Source organism: Lynx rufus, unplaced genomic scaffold (assembly GCF_022079265.1).
Source record: "Lynx rufus isolate CCGP_SWC_20201006 ecotype Redwood Valley unplaced genomic scaffold, mLynRuf1.p SCAF_12, whole genome shotgun sequence".
In the NCBI taxonomy this organism is placed as follows: domain Eukaryota; kingdom Metazoa; phylum Chordata; class Mammalia; order Carnivora; family Felidae; genus Lynx; species Lynx rufus.
The window spans coordinates 14484120-14499425 of NW_025814826.1; the positions used below are offsets into that span (position 1 = coordinate 14484120).

Here is a 15306-nt window from a genome sequence, read left to right on the forward strand (position 1 = left end):
GACCCCTTGGAAGTCAGGCGCGTGTTTGGCTTTTAACGTATGACAGATGAAGCATGTCACTTTCTGGTGGCCAAACCTAAGATCTAAGGTGTGATTCTTTCGGCTCTGGCAAGCAGCACTATTCCAGATGGGGAAGGCAGCATCCGTGGCTGAGAGCAAATCAAGCATGGCTCCCCGCCAGCCCAGCGAGGACATTCTATTCTGCGTGAGCAAAAAATAAATCTTTATAGTTTTAAATGATAAAAAGCAGGGGCTGTGTGTTATTATAATATAACAGAGCCTTTCCTAAATGATAGAAAACAGCAAGAGCATGTCTTCAGCAGTGAGAATATACATGAATTTTCTTTTCTTCTTTCTTGTCTTTCTCTGTTTTCTAGTTTTTCAAAAAATTCTTAAATCTATTTTTGACTTTTCTAGAATGGGTATTATTTTTGTCTTAAGGAAATAAATTCATTTAAAATAAACTGAGGGACAAAATTTATGATTTGTATATGCTTATAATTTGAGATGATGTTATATTTTTACTGAGAGATGTATGAAATGTAGAGAAATTGACACCATTTTCTTGAACCTAGGGTATGTTTTAGCACATATTCACTCTGACAAAGTGTTACACTGTCATTGAATCCTGGCCTGTCATCTTGAGAAAGATCTGTTCCAGACCCTAAGAAATGCAACTCAGTATGGATAGTGGACCGCTGAGGTCTTTGGAGACATTTTCCCTTTATCTGTGGTTTGCTTCCCTCTATCTGTGGTTTGCTAATGAGACCAGGAAACACCACCAACAAGACAGTCATTGCTTCTAAGAGGGTTGTGTTGGCTAACTTTTCCTTCCCTCATCTTTCCCTGGCACAACACACACACACACACACACACACACACACACACTCCATTATTAATAACGTGGTCAGGCTCATTTGAGAATACCAGAACATTTGCACATTGTCTTTATTAGGTAAGAGGGAGTTTCATTTGAATCTTTTAGAGAGACCTGAAGCGAAGTGATCCTGTTTCCACTTTGCCCCAAACCTAAGACCTTTGAAGCACAGGATTTTTACGTGCATGTATCTGCACATAGTTGCTGGCTGACCTGGATGAGATCGATAAAATTCCATGCCTTCAAGGTGGCAGACTTGAAGCCAGGGCCAACCTAGAGAGAATTGACTGGGTCTCAGCCCTGTGGTTGTTTTTTTTTTTTCAACCTTCTCTGACACAAACCGAAGAGAGTTTTGATGTCTTTGATGATTGAGTTTCCATGGACTAAAACTAAGAGTCTCTAGACATTTTAAAAAGTCTAATGTTTTCTTTAAGATTTTGCCCACTGCCTCTAGAGTATTATTTACAGAGTTTTCTTCCACTTTACTAACGTAAAAATGTGTAACACAATAGTTCTCAATAGAAATAAAAGCCCTGTTGTTGGTCCTCTTAGAAAAAGATGGTAAAGCCCTGGTTTTATAGATAAACCCTTTGTAGTACTCTCCTCATCTTCTATAGTCCTTCAGAACCCATGCTCAGTATGGGATAATGAGTTTTATTTCTGAATAACAAGTTCAAAGGGACCAAAAAGAGTAAGGTTAGTATTTAGCACTTTTTGTTAAGGGAAAACTCTGGGGAATGATCTTTTTTGAAGGCACCAAAGAACTTTTAGATCCCAAACTACCCTAACAGAGAAAAGACAGCCTTATTAAAATCTTTTACATATCTAAAATTAGATTTGGAATAATGAGAGATTATGACACATGTACAAATTAATAAAAAAACAGCCTCGCCACCCTTACTTGGTGGTTTCATTAAGTTTTTAAAAATAAAATAAATTAAAAAATATATACCGTCCCACACAAAGACTTTTAATCAAATTGTCTGGTTTATCTTCAAAATATGCAATTCCTTTGTACTCTGTAAAACATCTAGATAGAGGCAAAAATTATTTTTAAGTTTTTAAAATGTCAACCCTTACGTACAGTTCGTGTACTTACATTGGGAACTAGGTCTCGGTGTGGAAGATTCCCAGCGATCTTGCAGACTCACAGGGCTCTGAAGAAAAGTTAATAACCCTCTTGCCTTGTAACTAAAAAAGACTCAGGCAAGGCATTTCATACACCCTCAGGGATCAGCTTGCTGCCTGAACTGTTAGCTCAGGCGGCCAGGCTCCTTCCGCTTTCCTCTCTTCTTGCTTACATTTTACAAAGATGCTTGTTGCGATGAAATGGATTCGCAGCACACTTGGCAATTCAAATTGCTTCAGGTGTTCCTTCTTTTTTTTTTATTCCATTAACCAAGATGAATGCAGTGTAATCTGCGGAAGCTCTGCATCGGGAACTCGGGTCCTGGTGCCGTGGGACTAGCTGAGACTTCATGGTCAAGGCCCCTTATTTTGTGGGTCTAATTAGGATGGAGAATAGCTTCTCGGTTTTTCTAAAAGATGAGGCTGTGCCCTGAGCTGTATTCTAACATTGGAAGCATTTAAAAGATGTTCTCATTTCCTAATGTATACAAAATATATTGATGTGCAAAAGCCCTGGGCCCTCCCATGTGGGTCCTGGGACGAAAGAAGGAACTAGCTCTGGAATCTGTGGAATAGTTGCCAGCAAATGCTGTCATACGTTGGTGTGACATTTCTGGAGCATTCCAGAAAGCTCCTTCTCTTCAGCTCCTTTGAAATCCTTTTCCAATCCCTTCCTACTCCCAGGGAGTTCACCTGCTGTCATGATAATGCCACTGGAAACGGGGGGGGGGGGGTGGGGGGGGTGGGGGGGGTGCGAGAATGAGGGTAGAGGAGCAAGTATATGCTCAGAGCTCATCTGACATGTGGAAGAATCCCGACTCCCTCACTACCTGGTTCACACATGCTCCTGTGCCACGTCAGAGGTCCTATCACTGCGACTTGGGGAAGACAGGGCTGGCACGGAGGCACAATTTTTAAGTTTTGGAGTCAGAGGGGAGGAAGGAGGCAAGGGGAATAGAGGAGATGTTACCAGCTAGGAAGTGTGTGTGCTTTCTTTCTTTCCTACCACTAGCTGGTGCTTCAGTCAGAGAGAAGTAGGTTGCTCCCGGGGCTGTGGTCCTGCGGGTCCAGTCCAATCTGGAATGTGTGCTAACTGGTGTGCATTTCTCTCTTTCCGCCCCAGGACAGCTTTCCTGCCCGCTTCGGAGGAGTCCATTTCGTCAACCAGCCCTGGTACATTCATGCCCTGTACACGCTCATCAAGCCATTCCTTAAAGACAAGACCAGGAAGCGGGTAATGCAAACAAACACCCAATGGGGGGTGCAGAGGGACAGTGACCGGACCCTCCTTTCGATCTCTCTGCTTCCCTTCTCTCTCTTTCTCTCTCCGTCTCTCCTAAGTTTTCACTGTGGGTCTTCTGCTTTTCTGCACTCCCTGAGCCTTTGAGCCTCAGCTGGAGTTTGCAAATGGCCTGGATTTAATCAATAATTTAGTAGAACTGGGTTATTTTCAGAGTGCCAGCGACCAACCAAAGGAAACTTTGAAGGCATGCAAATACCAGATGCCCATTTTACTGTAAGTGCTCGAGGGAGATACGGGGTCAAGTGGCTTCCCGTTCATGGAATATTTTAATAGCTAGCATTTTGTCCTGCAAATGTATTATCCTGATGAAGAATGTTTACCATTTGTTTTTCTCCCCCATGGCTCTTGGGTCATAGCTGCCAGCTCCGTCACCTTTGAGGCTGGGAAAGCATTCTTCACGAGAAATAATAATGCTCTGAGGAGGAAGGCTTTTAAAGTCTTAATTGCATCGGCTGATGACATTTGGGAGGCCAGCACCTTCGATCAGGGCTGGGGCTTTTCATGGCATCCTGATTAGCTGAGAGACTGAACATTGTTTCTGCACTCCCTCTGAATCTCAGTTTCCTCATTTATAAGACAGAGAAACAAACACCCATATCACAGAGCTATTGGGTAGTTGGGTAATTTAATGAAGCAGCATATGAAAGCAGGTAGCATAAGGCCACCGATGTGGTAGAGACTCAGTGACTTTCATTCTCTTCATCATTTAGCTCCCGTTCTTTTAAACTTTTTGATTTCAGCTACCTCCGGGGTCAGGTGAGCCACCTCTTAAGGGAATGTGGCCAGGGTCAGTCTTATGGCACTTTAAGTATGCCCCTATACCCAGGGGAACGCGTTCTGGGGAAGAGCCTGAGTATTCAGGGGGAATGATCATGTGAGGAACCCCCCTACATACACACCCACATACATGCTCTGTGTTATCCCCAACTCCTAGACCTCAGCTGCTTCCACATCCTTAGGAAATAGTACAGCAGGCAGGGGTAATTCTCCTGTCCCCAAATAAGCGTGGAACTAAGAACTAGAACTCACCAGCCTAAGGAGACAGGGACGTTTGGAAGCTTTTTGCCAACTAGGGCTCAGGGCATAGAAGGGAGTTTCTGGAACTCTGGGCACAGAACAGAATCCGACAGGTGAAGAATCCAGCCTCCTATCTGCTGAGTTCTTCCATCCCATAGCACTGCAGGAGAGACGGCCAGTTTCCACAGCACTCATTTGTCCTTTCAGAACTGGAGGTGTTGGCTATGGGTGGGAAAGCAAACTGGTGTGGCCACTCTGGGAAACAGTATGGAGGTTCCTCAAAAAGTTAAGAAGAGAACTATGATATAGCAATTGCACTGCTAGGTATTTACCCAAAGGATACAAAAATACCGATTCGAAGGGACTCGTGCACCCCGATGTTTATAGCAGCAGTATCAACAATAGCCAAATTATGGGAAGAGCCCAAATGTCCATCGATTAATGAATGGATACAGGAGTTGTGGTATATATATACAATAGAATATTTCTCAGCCGTAAAAAGAATGGAATCTTCCCATTTGCAATGACGTGAATGGAGCTAGAGTGTATAACGCTACGCTAGATAAGTCAGTCAGGAGAAGGACAAATACCATATGATTTCACTTGGATGTGGAATTTAAGAAATAAAACAGATGAGGATGGGGGAAAGGAGTGAGAGGAAAACTATAAAACAGACTCCTTTTTTTTTTTTTTTCAACGTTTATTTATTTTTGGGACAGAGAGAAACAGAGCATGAACGGGGGAGGGGCAGAGAGAGAGGGAGACACAGAATCGGAAACAGGCTCCAGGCTCTGAGCCATCAGCCCAGAGCCTGACGCGGGGTTCGAACTCACGGACCGCGAGATCGTGACCTGGCTGAAGTCGGACGCTCAACCGACTGCGCCACCCAGGCGCCCCCAGACTCCTTTTTTAAATGTTTATTTATTTATCTTGAGAGATAGAGTGCACGCATACACAGGGGAGGGGCAGAGACAGAGGGACAGAGGATCCCAGGCAGGCTTTGCTCTGTCAACACAGAGCCCGACTCAGGGCTCTGTCTCATGAACTGTGAGATCATGACCTGAGCCCAAATCAAGAGTCGGACACTTAACCAACTGAGCCACGCAGGCACCCCAACAGACTTTTAACTATAGAGAACAAACGCTAGGGTTACTGGAGGGGAGGTGGGTGAGGGAGGGGCTAAATGGGTGTGGGTATTAAGGAGGGCACTTGTGATAAGCTCTGAGGGTTGAATGTAAGTGATGAGTCGCTAAATTCTACTCCTGAAACTAATATTACACTATATGATAACTAACTGGAATTTAATTTTAAAAACTTGAAACAAACAAATGAATATCACAAATAAAATGGAAAGTATAAAGAATTCAAAAACAAACAAACAAAAGAACTGGAGGTGTTAGGTGGGTGGGTACAAATATTTGCTCTAAAAACCGGAGCTAATATTTAGCTCTGCTTTTCCATGCTTCAGATACTTTAGCTCCTCCTGAAAAGTGTTTTGCAAAAGCCAGAACATGGGAATTTCTTCAAAAGCCATCATTCTTATTAAAATTGAAATCCACTGTCCGAAAATATACATTGTTTTCTGAAGTGCTACCATATTCTTCTGAAGAATCTTAGCACTTAGCTTCTTGTCCCTTTCCTTTCTAAATGATGCCATTATATCATAAATTGAAATCAATGTAACAGAGCAAGGTAGTAAGTGTATGTGTCCATTACGTGGTATATTTTAATATAGTATATGGCATAATTGATAATACTTTTATGGTATATTATGCTATATTTAAATATTTAAAAAAATTTTTTTAACGTTTATTTATTTTTGAGACAGAGAGAAACAGAGCATGAATGGGGGAGGGTCAGAGAGAGGGAGACACAGAATCTGAAACAGGCTCCAGGCTCTGAGCCATCAGCACAGAGCCTGACGCGGGGCTCAAACTCACGAACCGCGAGATCATGACCTGAGCCGAAGTCAGCCGCTTAACCGACTGAGCCACCCAGGCGCCCCTATATTTAAATATTTTAAAAGTCACCTTTATATTACAGAAAGGCTAACTGGTATGCATGTGTACACCTATGTGAATATAATCAGTGGTCCTACACTTGCCTAACTCATGCGCATTGAGTTTGCAACACGAAGTGTGGGAACCGAGATCACTCCACAGGTGCGCTTTGAGTAGACTTTCGGGAGTCAATTCCTAAATTGTAGGAAATGGTAATTATCAACTAGTGGCTAATCCACTTTGTGGATTTGTCTGAAAATAATTGTGATCTGGGGATGTTTTCTCCCCTGCTCCGCCAGTTTCCATCACCATCCACTATATGTTCAGAAGATGCAAATTTATGCGCGTGTCAGCCCTCAATCCACACACAAATGGAAGATGGCTGCAAAAATACCCATAAGTTCTCAGGCCACAGTTTTCAGTTCCACTGCCTAAGGATTGATAAGGCTTTTACCTCGTGTCCACATCACCCTGGGAGCTAGGAACGTATTAATAGAGTAAGAAAACATCACCCCTTTTCCCGAGGATTCTTCTCTTCCTGTGGGGAAGCAAGACATAAATGAACAGATCAGAGAAAATAGGAGTCAGCAGATACTAGTTAATTGGGGGAAGCGAGGAGGAGAACCAGAGTGCGCGGGTGCCTCTGGGACAGAATGAAGAAGAGGCTGCCACTTGGTGAAGGTTTGGGAAGGATGGTGAGATGGGGGCAGGGTACAGAGGGCAGAAAGCACTGCGGGGGGAGTGGAAGGAAGAGAACAATGTGGGGATGCATGTGAAGCATGATTGGGGGTTTGCGTGGTCTACGTCATAGCCTTTTTATCAGTAGGGATAATTAGATTACTGTATGTGTAAATTTGGGCCATGGCCAAATAAGACCCAATTTGTTCATAAACTTCATTTTTTAAGGACTATTAATTCAGCCCCTTTTCTGAGCAATAAATTAACATTTTACGAAGATTAAGCTGCAGACACAAAATTGGATGCCTCTTTAAACACCATGATCACCAGCAGCGCATCCAATTTGTCATCGCTAAATTGTGTTTTAGGCTAAATAGTGGCTTGTAGGTTTGGGGGTTTTTTTGTTGATAGTTGTTTTTTCCTTTGCAGATTTTCCTGCATGGAAATAATCTAAACAGCCTTCACCAGCTAATCCACCCTGAATTTTTGCCCTCTGAATTTGGAGGAACCCTTCCTCCTTATGACATGGGAACGTGGGCCCGGACGTTACTTGGTCCAGACTACAGTGATGAAAATGACTATACTCACACTTCCTACAATGCAATGCATGTGAAACACACATCCTCCAATCTGGAGAGAGAATGTTCGCCCAAGCTGATGAAGAGGTAAGACCTGCATTATCAGAGCCTCCAAGTCAGAGGTCAATAAGCATTTTTGATTTGGGCCTATTGTGGGTTAAGTAATTGCAGACCTTTATGGGCACAGATCTTGAATAAAATAAATTGTAATACATTCTCAACTGATTTCACTAGAATTGAAAACAAATGGGGCTTGGCTGGCGCAGAAATCTAGTTATCCCTGTTATATTAAAGAAACAGTTAAAGGCTGGACCTCGCTCATGTCATGTTTGCAGTGTTAGTCTCTAGAGAGTCTGTTAACACACACAGAATGAAATGCTGTGCCTTTGGGATACCCTGGATTGAAAAAACAACCTGCCAGAAAACATTCCTATCATCTGTGAATTTAGAACCATTTATTGAGCATTTGCCCATAAGCACTGATAGGTGCTGCGAACACACGAATAAGAACAGAGAAGTATAGCTCTGGAAAATCTGATGAGTAAGACTTCTGTTGACATATTTATAAATTGGGTGACATTGGAGCTAGGTTTTGAAGGATGAAAATAAGCCACCCAGGCTTAAAAAGGTAGAGAAGGCATTCTAGGCAGATGGGATAGAAAGAGGCACAGAGGCTTCAGAGAGATGGGATAGTCTGGTGTGGCAAACAGGTGCGCGAGGGGTGGGGGATGGGAGTGGGCACGGAAGGAAGTTCTAAAGACTGTTGCATCTAGGGCGTGAAATATATTGCATACTGTATTTAATGGAGTGCCGTGAAAGAGGGTTTTTTTTTAACTGAAGTACAAATAATATATGAGTGCTTTCTCATTGTAAAAATTAAAACCTTATTTTTAAGGCTACAATCTTTTTAACCACTACTCCCAATCTCAATCCCAACTTTTCCCAAAGGTAACCATTGCTATCAGAGTAGGGTGGACCCTTTTCCATTCTATTTTCTAGTTATTACCCACATCTATCCATACCCATAGAAAATATCTAATATTATGTATTAGTTTGCTAATCCAATTCCTGCAACAACAAACCATAAACTGGGTGGCTTAAGCAATAGAAATGTGTTTTCTCACAATTCTGGAAGCTAGAAATCCAAAATCAAGGTATTGGGAGGGTTGGTGTCTTATGAGACCTCTCTCCTTGTCTTGTAGATGCCTGCATTCTCCCTGTTATCTTCACATGGACTTCCCTCTGTGTGTCTGTGTCTTAATCTCTTTTTACAAGGATACCAGTCATATTGGATTAGGACTTACCCTAAAGACCTTGTTTTACCTTAATTACATCTTTTAAAGGCCCCATCTCCAAATACAGTCACATTCTGAGGTGCTAGCAGTTGGATCTTCAACAGTCCAATTTGGGGGGCAGGGCGTGGTTTATCCCATAACATACTGTAACATCTTTCTATACCAGTAAATCTAGAGACATCTCATGTTTTTCATGCTGCATAGTATTCCGGTACATAGTATTCCAGTATTCCAGAATATGTCACAGTTTAGCCATTTCCCTATTGATGAGCATTTAGCTCCTCTGAGTTTTTTCTCTATTCCAAAGGACGAGACTCAATGAAAGTCCTTGATATGCCTCCTTCATTCTCACAGGAAGTCCCTCAGGTAAACTTGGAGCCTTGTAGTTGCTGGGTCAGAGAGTATGTGTATTTTCAATAGCCCACACTGCCCGGTGGCCTTCCTAAATGACGGTACTAATGGATAGTCCCAGCAGCATGTGTGAAAATGTCCTTTCCCCAGACTCTACCTTTCGTACTTGATATTATCAGAATTCAATTCTAATCATTATCCTGATGGCAGGTCAATTCTATGCCATTTTTGTTTTCATCTGTATCTCCTCACCGGACACAGTTGAGCAGAGAAATGACACAATGACAAAGTAAGTCTGGGTTTTATGAGGATCGTGGAATTCGCAGGGAAGTATGGACTAAATGCCGTCAGAAGGCTGACGCGGGGACTCAGGTCCAGGGATGAGGGCCATAACTAACACCGAACCAATGAAGACTGGCTGTAGTCTTGAGGTGTTTGGGGACGGAGGGATGTCACTGTGAGAGTCTTCTTTGGATAACTAGGCTTACACTGAGGCAAGAGAGAATGTCCAGGAGGAGGATCTCCACATTTTCTGCTCCATTGGGAATATTACATGCAAGTGTCTGGTGAAGCCTTTCTGCTGAGACTGGAGGGATCTGGAAATTCATTTAGTCCCCGGGTTAACAGCTGACATTCTCTGGGAAGTGTTGGTCATGGGAGCTGAGAACCTGGCTTTGTGTCTCCACAGTGAAGAGACTGACCTTACTGGTAGAGGTGAGATTGTCCTGCCCAGATTCTGAGCTGCTCTCAGGCCAGGCTACGGTGCAGTCATCGTAATAATGTAACAACTCACACTATTGACACCATTCTGAACGCTTTACTGCATTAACTCTCTAAATCCTCATGATAACTGTATGAGAAAGGTATTATCACTATTCCCATTTCACAAGTGAGGAAACAGACACAGAAAGGTTAAGCGACTGTCTAAGGTCATACAGCTAGTAAATGGCCAAGCTGGGATTCCGAGCTGGGCAGCTTGGCTCCACACTCTGTGTTCGTGTCCTCTGTAAGATAAAGCACACTGTCTGCTTTTCCTCATACTTTCTACTCACACCTCTAGTGCCAGCCTTCTCTCTCCAATCCCTCCATGGGCCGGGACAATGACACTTTCTGTGGTTTGTCCTTACCTTATTTCTATAGACTTAGATAAAGTCAGCATACCCTCAGACTTGTTGGAATGTCCAAAGTCAAGTGGAATAAAATAGCAATTTGCCGCTCTTTCTCCAGGTGATCAGTTATAGAGTTACATCTCTTTCGGGTGACCAGCCATGTCCTGATTCCAAGTTCTGCCTCTGAGTTGATGTTGAGGATCAGAGAAGGTGACGGCTTCCGTTATTAGATGGTGGGTTCTAGAGGGTAAAGTCTTTGTATAACATTTGTTCACCTTATGCCCTCCTCAAGAATCCAATTCAATGTCCAACACACAATCGACACACATCAGACACCCTGTACATGCCTGCTGCTTATGAATGAATTAGCATTGAATGAAAGCTGCTACTTTCAAAACCCATCCTTGGGGCATTGTCCAATTGCTTCAGCCAAACTGTCAGCTCCTAGATGTAGAGAGATCTAATTTCTTCTGGATTTCGTGGATCCTGGTTATAGGATCTTATGGCCTAGTAGGGGAGATAAGATCTGCCCACAAATAACTATAATATAATGCAGAGTGGAAGAGGTACTAGACAAGAGATGTAAGAACCTGCTGAAATGTTCTTTCAACCAGGAAGACTCTTAGAGAAGTCTTCATGGACAAAGGCATAGCTGACCCAGGTTTTGGAGAAGGGAAGACATCAGAGTCAAGCTCCAAGACTATGCCAGAGGAGCTAGTAATTGTGTACACATCTCATCACCCCACCATGGCCATCAAGGTGTCCTGCCCACTCCTGCTCTCACAAGTGGTGACATCTTTGATCCTTTGCTTGGGGATTTTAGACAGCAGCAGGATGGGCACTGAGGAGACTGGTACCAGCAGTGACACAGCAAGGAGGGACCACCTGTGGAACCGTGCCTGGTGTCAGGTGCTTCACTGATGGAGGTCTGTGCTGAGAAAATTAGAGGGACAGAACAGCCACCATTCATAACCTCTCTGAGTCCTCAGAGCTCAAAAGGCCATGGGAAAATTGAAAACAGAATTGGAGATCTTAAAGGTCCAGCTTCCCCCCTGATACGGTATCTGTTCTCCAGCCCAGGCTGCCAGCCAGCCTCAGTTTGCATTGCCCAGAGATGGGCAGGCAGCTAACGGGGCAGCATACTCCCAGTAGCATGGTTTTAAGAAGTACTTCCTTGGTCCGAGCCAGATGACCTGGGTCTGTTCTGCGGGATAACGTTTCACCTTCTAATGGGTAGACGCTGTGTCCCAATCCCTGCCACCACAGTTCCCATTTGGGGTCAAATGGGCTTCTGTGAACTTTCTTTTTTTTTTTTAATTTTTTTTTTCAATGTTTTTTTAATTTATTTTTGGGACAGAGAGAGACAGAGCATGAACGGGGGAGGGGCAGAGAGAGAGGGAGACACAGAATCGGAAACAGGCTCCAGGCTCTGAGCCATCAGCCCAGAGCCCGACGCGGGGCTCGAACCCACGGACCGCGAGATCGTGACCTGGCTGAAGTCGGACGCTTAACCGACTGCGCCACCCAGGCGCCCCGCTTCTGTGAACTTTCATTGGAACCTAGTCACTATTTATAATGTGGCCTCTGAGTTCCTAGTGGCTCAGAACAATGCTTTCTGGCATATGTAGGGTAGAATCTAAAATGTGTAAAATTCCCAGTGAATTAGTGGTTCTAACTAGCTCTTTTCTTTTTCCAGATAAGTTTGATTCAACCCTTAAGCAGAAAAACTTAAAAAGAATTGTTGGTTTAGATGGAAATTTTTCCAAACAGGTTCTTTCAATATTGATCTTTTAAGAAAATGATGCTTTTATAGGCTTTTGAGTGTGTGGCATTCTCTGCTCTGACACACTTTTGCATTTTTAACTTCTTGTTTCTGCTCTTCATTTTACAATTTAGTCTATTCCCTTGCTTCCAGGCCATCAGCTGTCACTTTCTGTTTTTGGAACCACGTATATAAGAAGCACTCTGTTTCCTCCTATCTAATTTACTACTGGAATACGTTTTAGGTTTGGAAAGTAGGGAGCCCAGCTTAATAAAACTGTCCAGCACATAACAGTAAATCAGTGTTGTCATACTTATGATTATTTTGGCTGGAAATAAGATACAACTCTGGTTGGACTGCTTTAAAGGGTATGGAAAATTTATTATTTCATATAATGAGAGGTTGCAAAGTGAGGTGACCATAGATCTGTGTGTTCCAGAAACTCGGCGGTGGTACCTATGACCCAGGCTCCTGCCCCTGTGTCCCGCGTGATGAAGACTTCCCGGGCGGGAGTGCTCCCTGATTCATGCAGGAGGATAGGCCCCAGCCAGAGGGGCTTTTTTCCCCTTTAGGAAGGAGGAGGGGATGGCTTGTGGTGGGGACCCGGCAGCCTTGCTTCAGGTTCGGGATTGCAGGCCTGACGTTTCTGCTTCAGGAAGCAAGTGCGTGGTCTTTTCATCAGTGCGTCGATTCTGTGGTATCTCTTTCACTTATTAGGCAATGCTTATTAATTGCTTTCTGGTTGTAGCCTTTATCTCCGATAAAGTAATTAAAATGGTTATAGATATTATTTAAAAGGCACACACACATACACACACACACACACAGAAATGCACTGTCTTGAGCTACTGGTGGATGATTAGTCATTTCTGGAGAAGTTATACTTAAAAAAATGCATATGTATGTATTATATATGTGCACATATGCTCGGACATACATATACTATGTGTTGTGTATGTATGGACATATAAACCTGTATGCACATGTATGTATTGAAATATATGCAGGTATGTTTTGTTTTTTAACGATTCCTGGTAATAAACCTTATGTAAAGTTTGTCCTGAGACCTGGATTCTGAGTAAGGAACTGGGGCCTTTCTCCGGAGCCAGAGCCTGCAGCTAGCTAGGGTGGTTCAGAAGAGGGCTGCTCAGACCCAGCGCTCAGAAGGCCCCCGTAGGACCCGCCTCCTGAGCCCACGAGGTGTCACAAGTGGCCCAGGATGCCTGGCCTCATTCCTCTGCTGGCCGGTCTCTCCTAAGGCCCTGAGAGCCACTGTGGACAATGGAGCTGCTGATCTCAGAGAAACACAAAGCAGTTTCCTGGCATTTCTGGGCAAAAGTAAAAGCAAGCGCTCTGGAAAGCCAGGTTCTGTGCCTTCTGAAGCCACCACCACGGCCAGCAAAGGGAGCATCTGATTTTCCAGGCCTGGGGTGTGTGCTTTCGCTCTGGTGGAGGGGCCGGGTGCTATTCTGGACCAAACAGGACTGGCACAGAAAGGAGAAGGGAAACGGACCAGATCAGAACTGCTGTGTCCCTGCCAGAGCCGGAAAGCGGGTGGCCTCTTCCGGGGCAGGCAGGGAGAGAAAGCTTATATTTTACACCATCCTCTCGTTGCTTTTGAGGAGGCTCCTCTGGGCTGTACCAGTGCAGGCAGCTTCTGTCTGCGGGACAAACAGCCTCCACAAAAATTGTATATAAAATATTACAGTTATATACAAACATACATTCTATTATTCCCCTTATTATCAGGACTTGGGAAATTTTAGAACCAGGAGATCCTTAGAAGTCACCTAGGGGTCAACAGCCTTTCTGCTACCAAGGACCTCTTCTTTTGCCCCCCTTCTCCACATGGTATGTATATAGGTTCTTGAGAGAGCATCGCATTTATTAGGAAATTACAAGCTCATTTTGCCATAATGTAATTCGTGTTATTTCACAGAATTATCCTAAGATCTTTAATTTTAATAAAAGCAAAGCTACTTACGATTTAATTTAAATTTTAGTCTCATAGATGGTAAGATCTCTTAAGTTTTGTGGCTTCTAAACAATGATGTAAAAATATCTGCCTATCCCCGTGCCCATTCCTGCTTAGGTGACGTAGCAAGCTTCAATAGAGCTCAAGCCTCCGGACTTAGGGGATTAGTCTGGGGATTTTCTGGGCAGCCATGTAGCCAGCTTCTTCCGAAAGCAAGGTGTCTTGCACAGGGTAGGTGCTCCATACGTATTTGATATTTTGTTGCTTGAAAAGTAGAAGTAAATGGTATACATATGTACCCTTGTTTTCCATTGGTGCTTGGATTTAAAAAATATTTTCCTTCTTCTAATTATTATAGTCAAGGTCCAGAGAAGCCTCACAGGGTAACAGACTGTGTCACCAAAGCTATTTTATCTCAGGAAATCTTTCTGGTCCCTTGTCTCCTGGAGACTAGGGTAGGTAAACACTGTGCCAGAGTTTGAAATGGAAAATCAGGAAACTGATTTAAGTTCACGGAGACCCAACTGGTCTGAACCGTGGCTGACAATTTTCATCCCCATTGTTTTCTGGAGGGCCCCTCACATGTGCTCAGATGTACCAATCTGCATTTTGATCTGGGCTCAATCTGCCATTCAAGGAAAAGGAATGTTATCATTTTTAAGGTCTTAAATCGCAGTCTCCTTAAATTTTTTTCAGTTTATTTATTTTGAGAGAGAGAGAGAGAGAGAGAGAGAGAGAGAGAGAGCACGCAGGGGAAGGGCAGAGAGAGAGGGGCAGAGAGAGAATCCCAAGCAGGATCCACACTGCCAGCCCAGACCCCGACACAAGGCTCGAACTCATGAACCGTGAGATCATGACCTGAGCCGAAATCAAGAGTCGGGCACTTAACCAACTAAGCCACCCAGGTGCCCCTTGTATGGCAGTCTCCTTGGCTCATTAATTTCCCAAAAGATACTCATGTCTCAGGACTGAAAGAGAAACTCCAAGCCCGATGGTAGTGGAACAACGGCTCCTTCTCAGAAGCTCAGAAGCTGCCATAGCAGAAAAGCACATTGTATTTCCCTTGTGTAGCAGGTGCACTGCATGGAGTTCTCTCTACAGTCAGCCACCTGGAGGAACAGAGTCAGTGTGAGGAAAAGCAGAGCCAGAGTGGCCTTGAAGATACACAGACAGGGGTTCTAACCTGCAGAGTCCAGGGCAGGCAGCAATGGCCACGCCTGCCCTGGCCATGTC

General features: G+C 43.9%; 1 protein-coding gene across 1 annotated transcript in view; it reads left to right on the top strand.

Moving 5' to 3' along the window:
* The window catches only part of CLVS1 (clavesin 1), a 159534-nt gene that overhangs the window by 122771 nt on the left and 21457 nt on the right, over positions 1 to 15306 (top strand). The window contains exons 3-4 of the mRNA XM_047073733.1: positions 3129 to 3239; positions 7433 to 7668. Coding sequence (XP_046929689.1) covers positions 3129 to 3239; positions 7433 to 7668 — 347 coding nt within the window. The remainder of the gene's footprint in view (positions 1 to 3128; positions 3240 to 7432; positions 7669 to 15306) is intronic.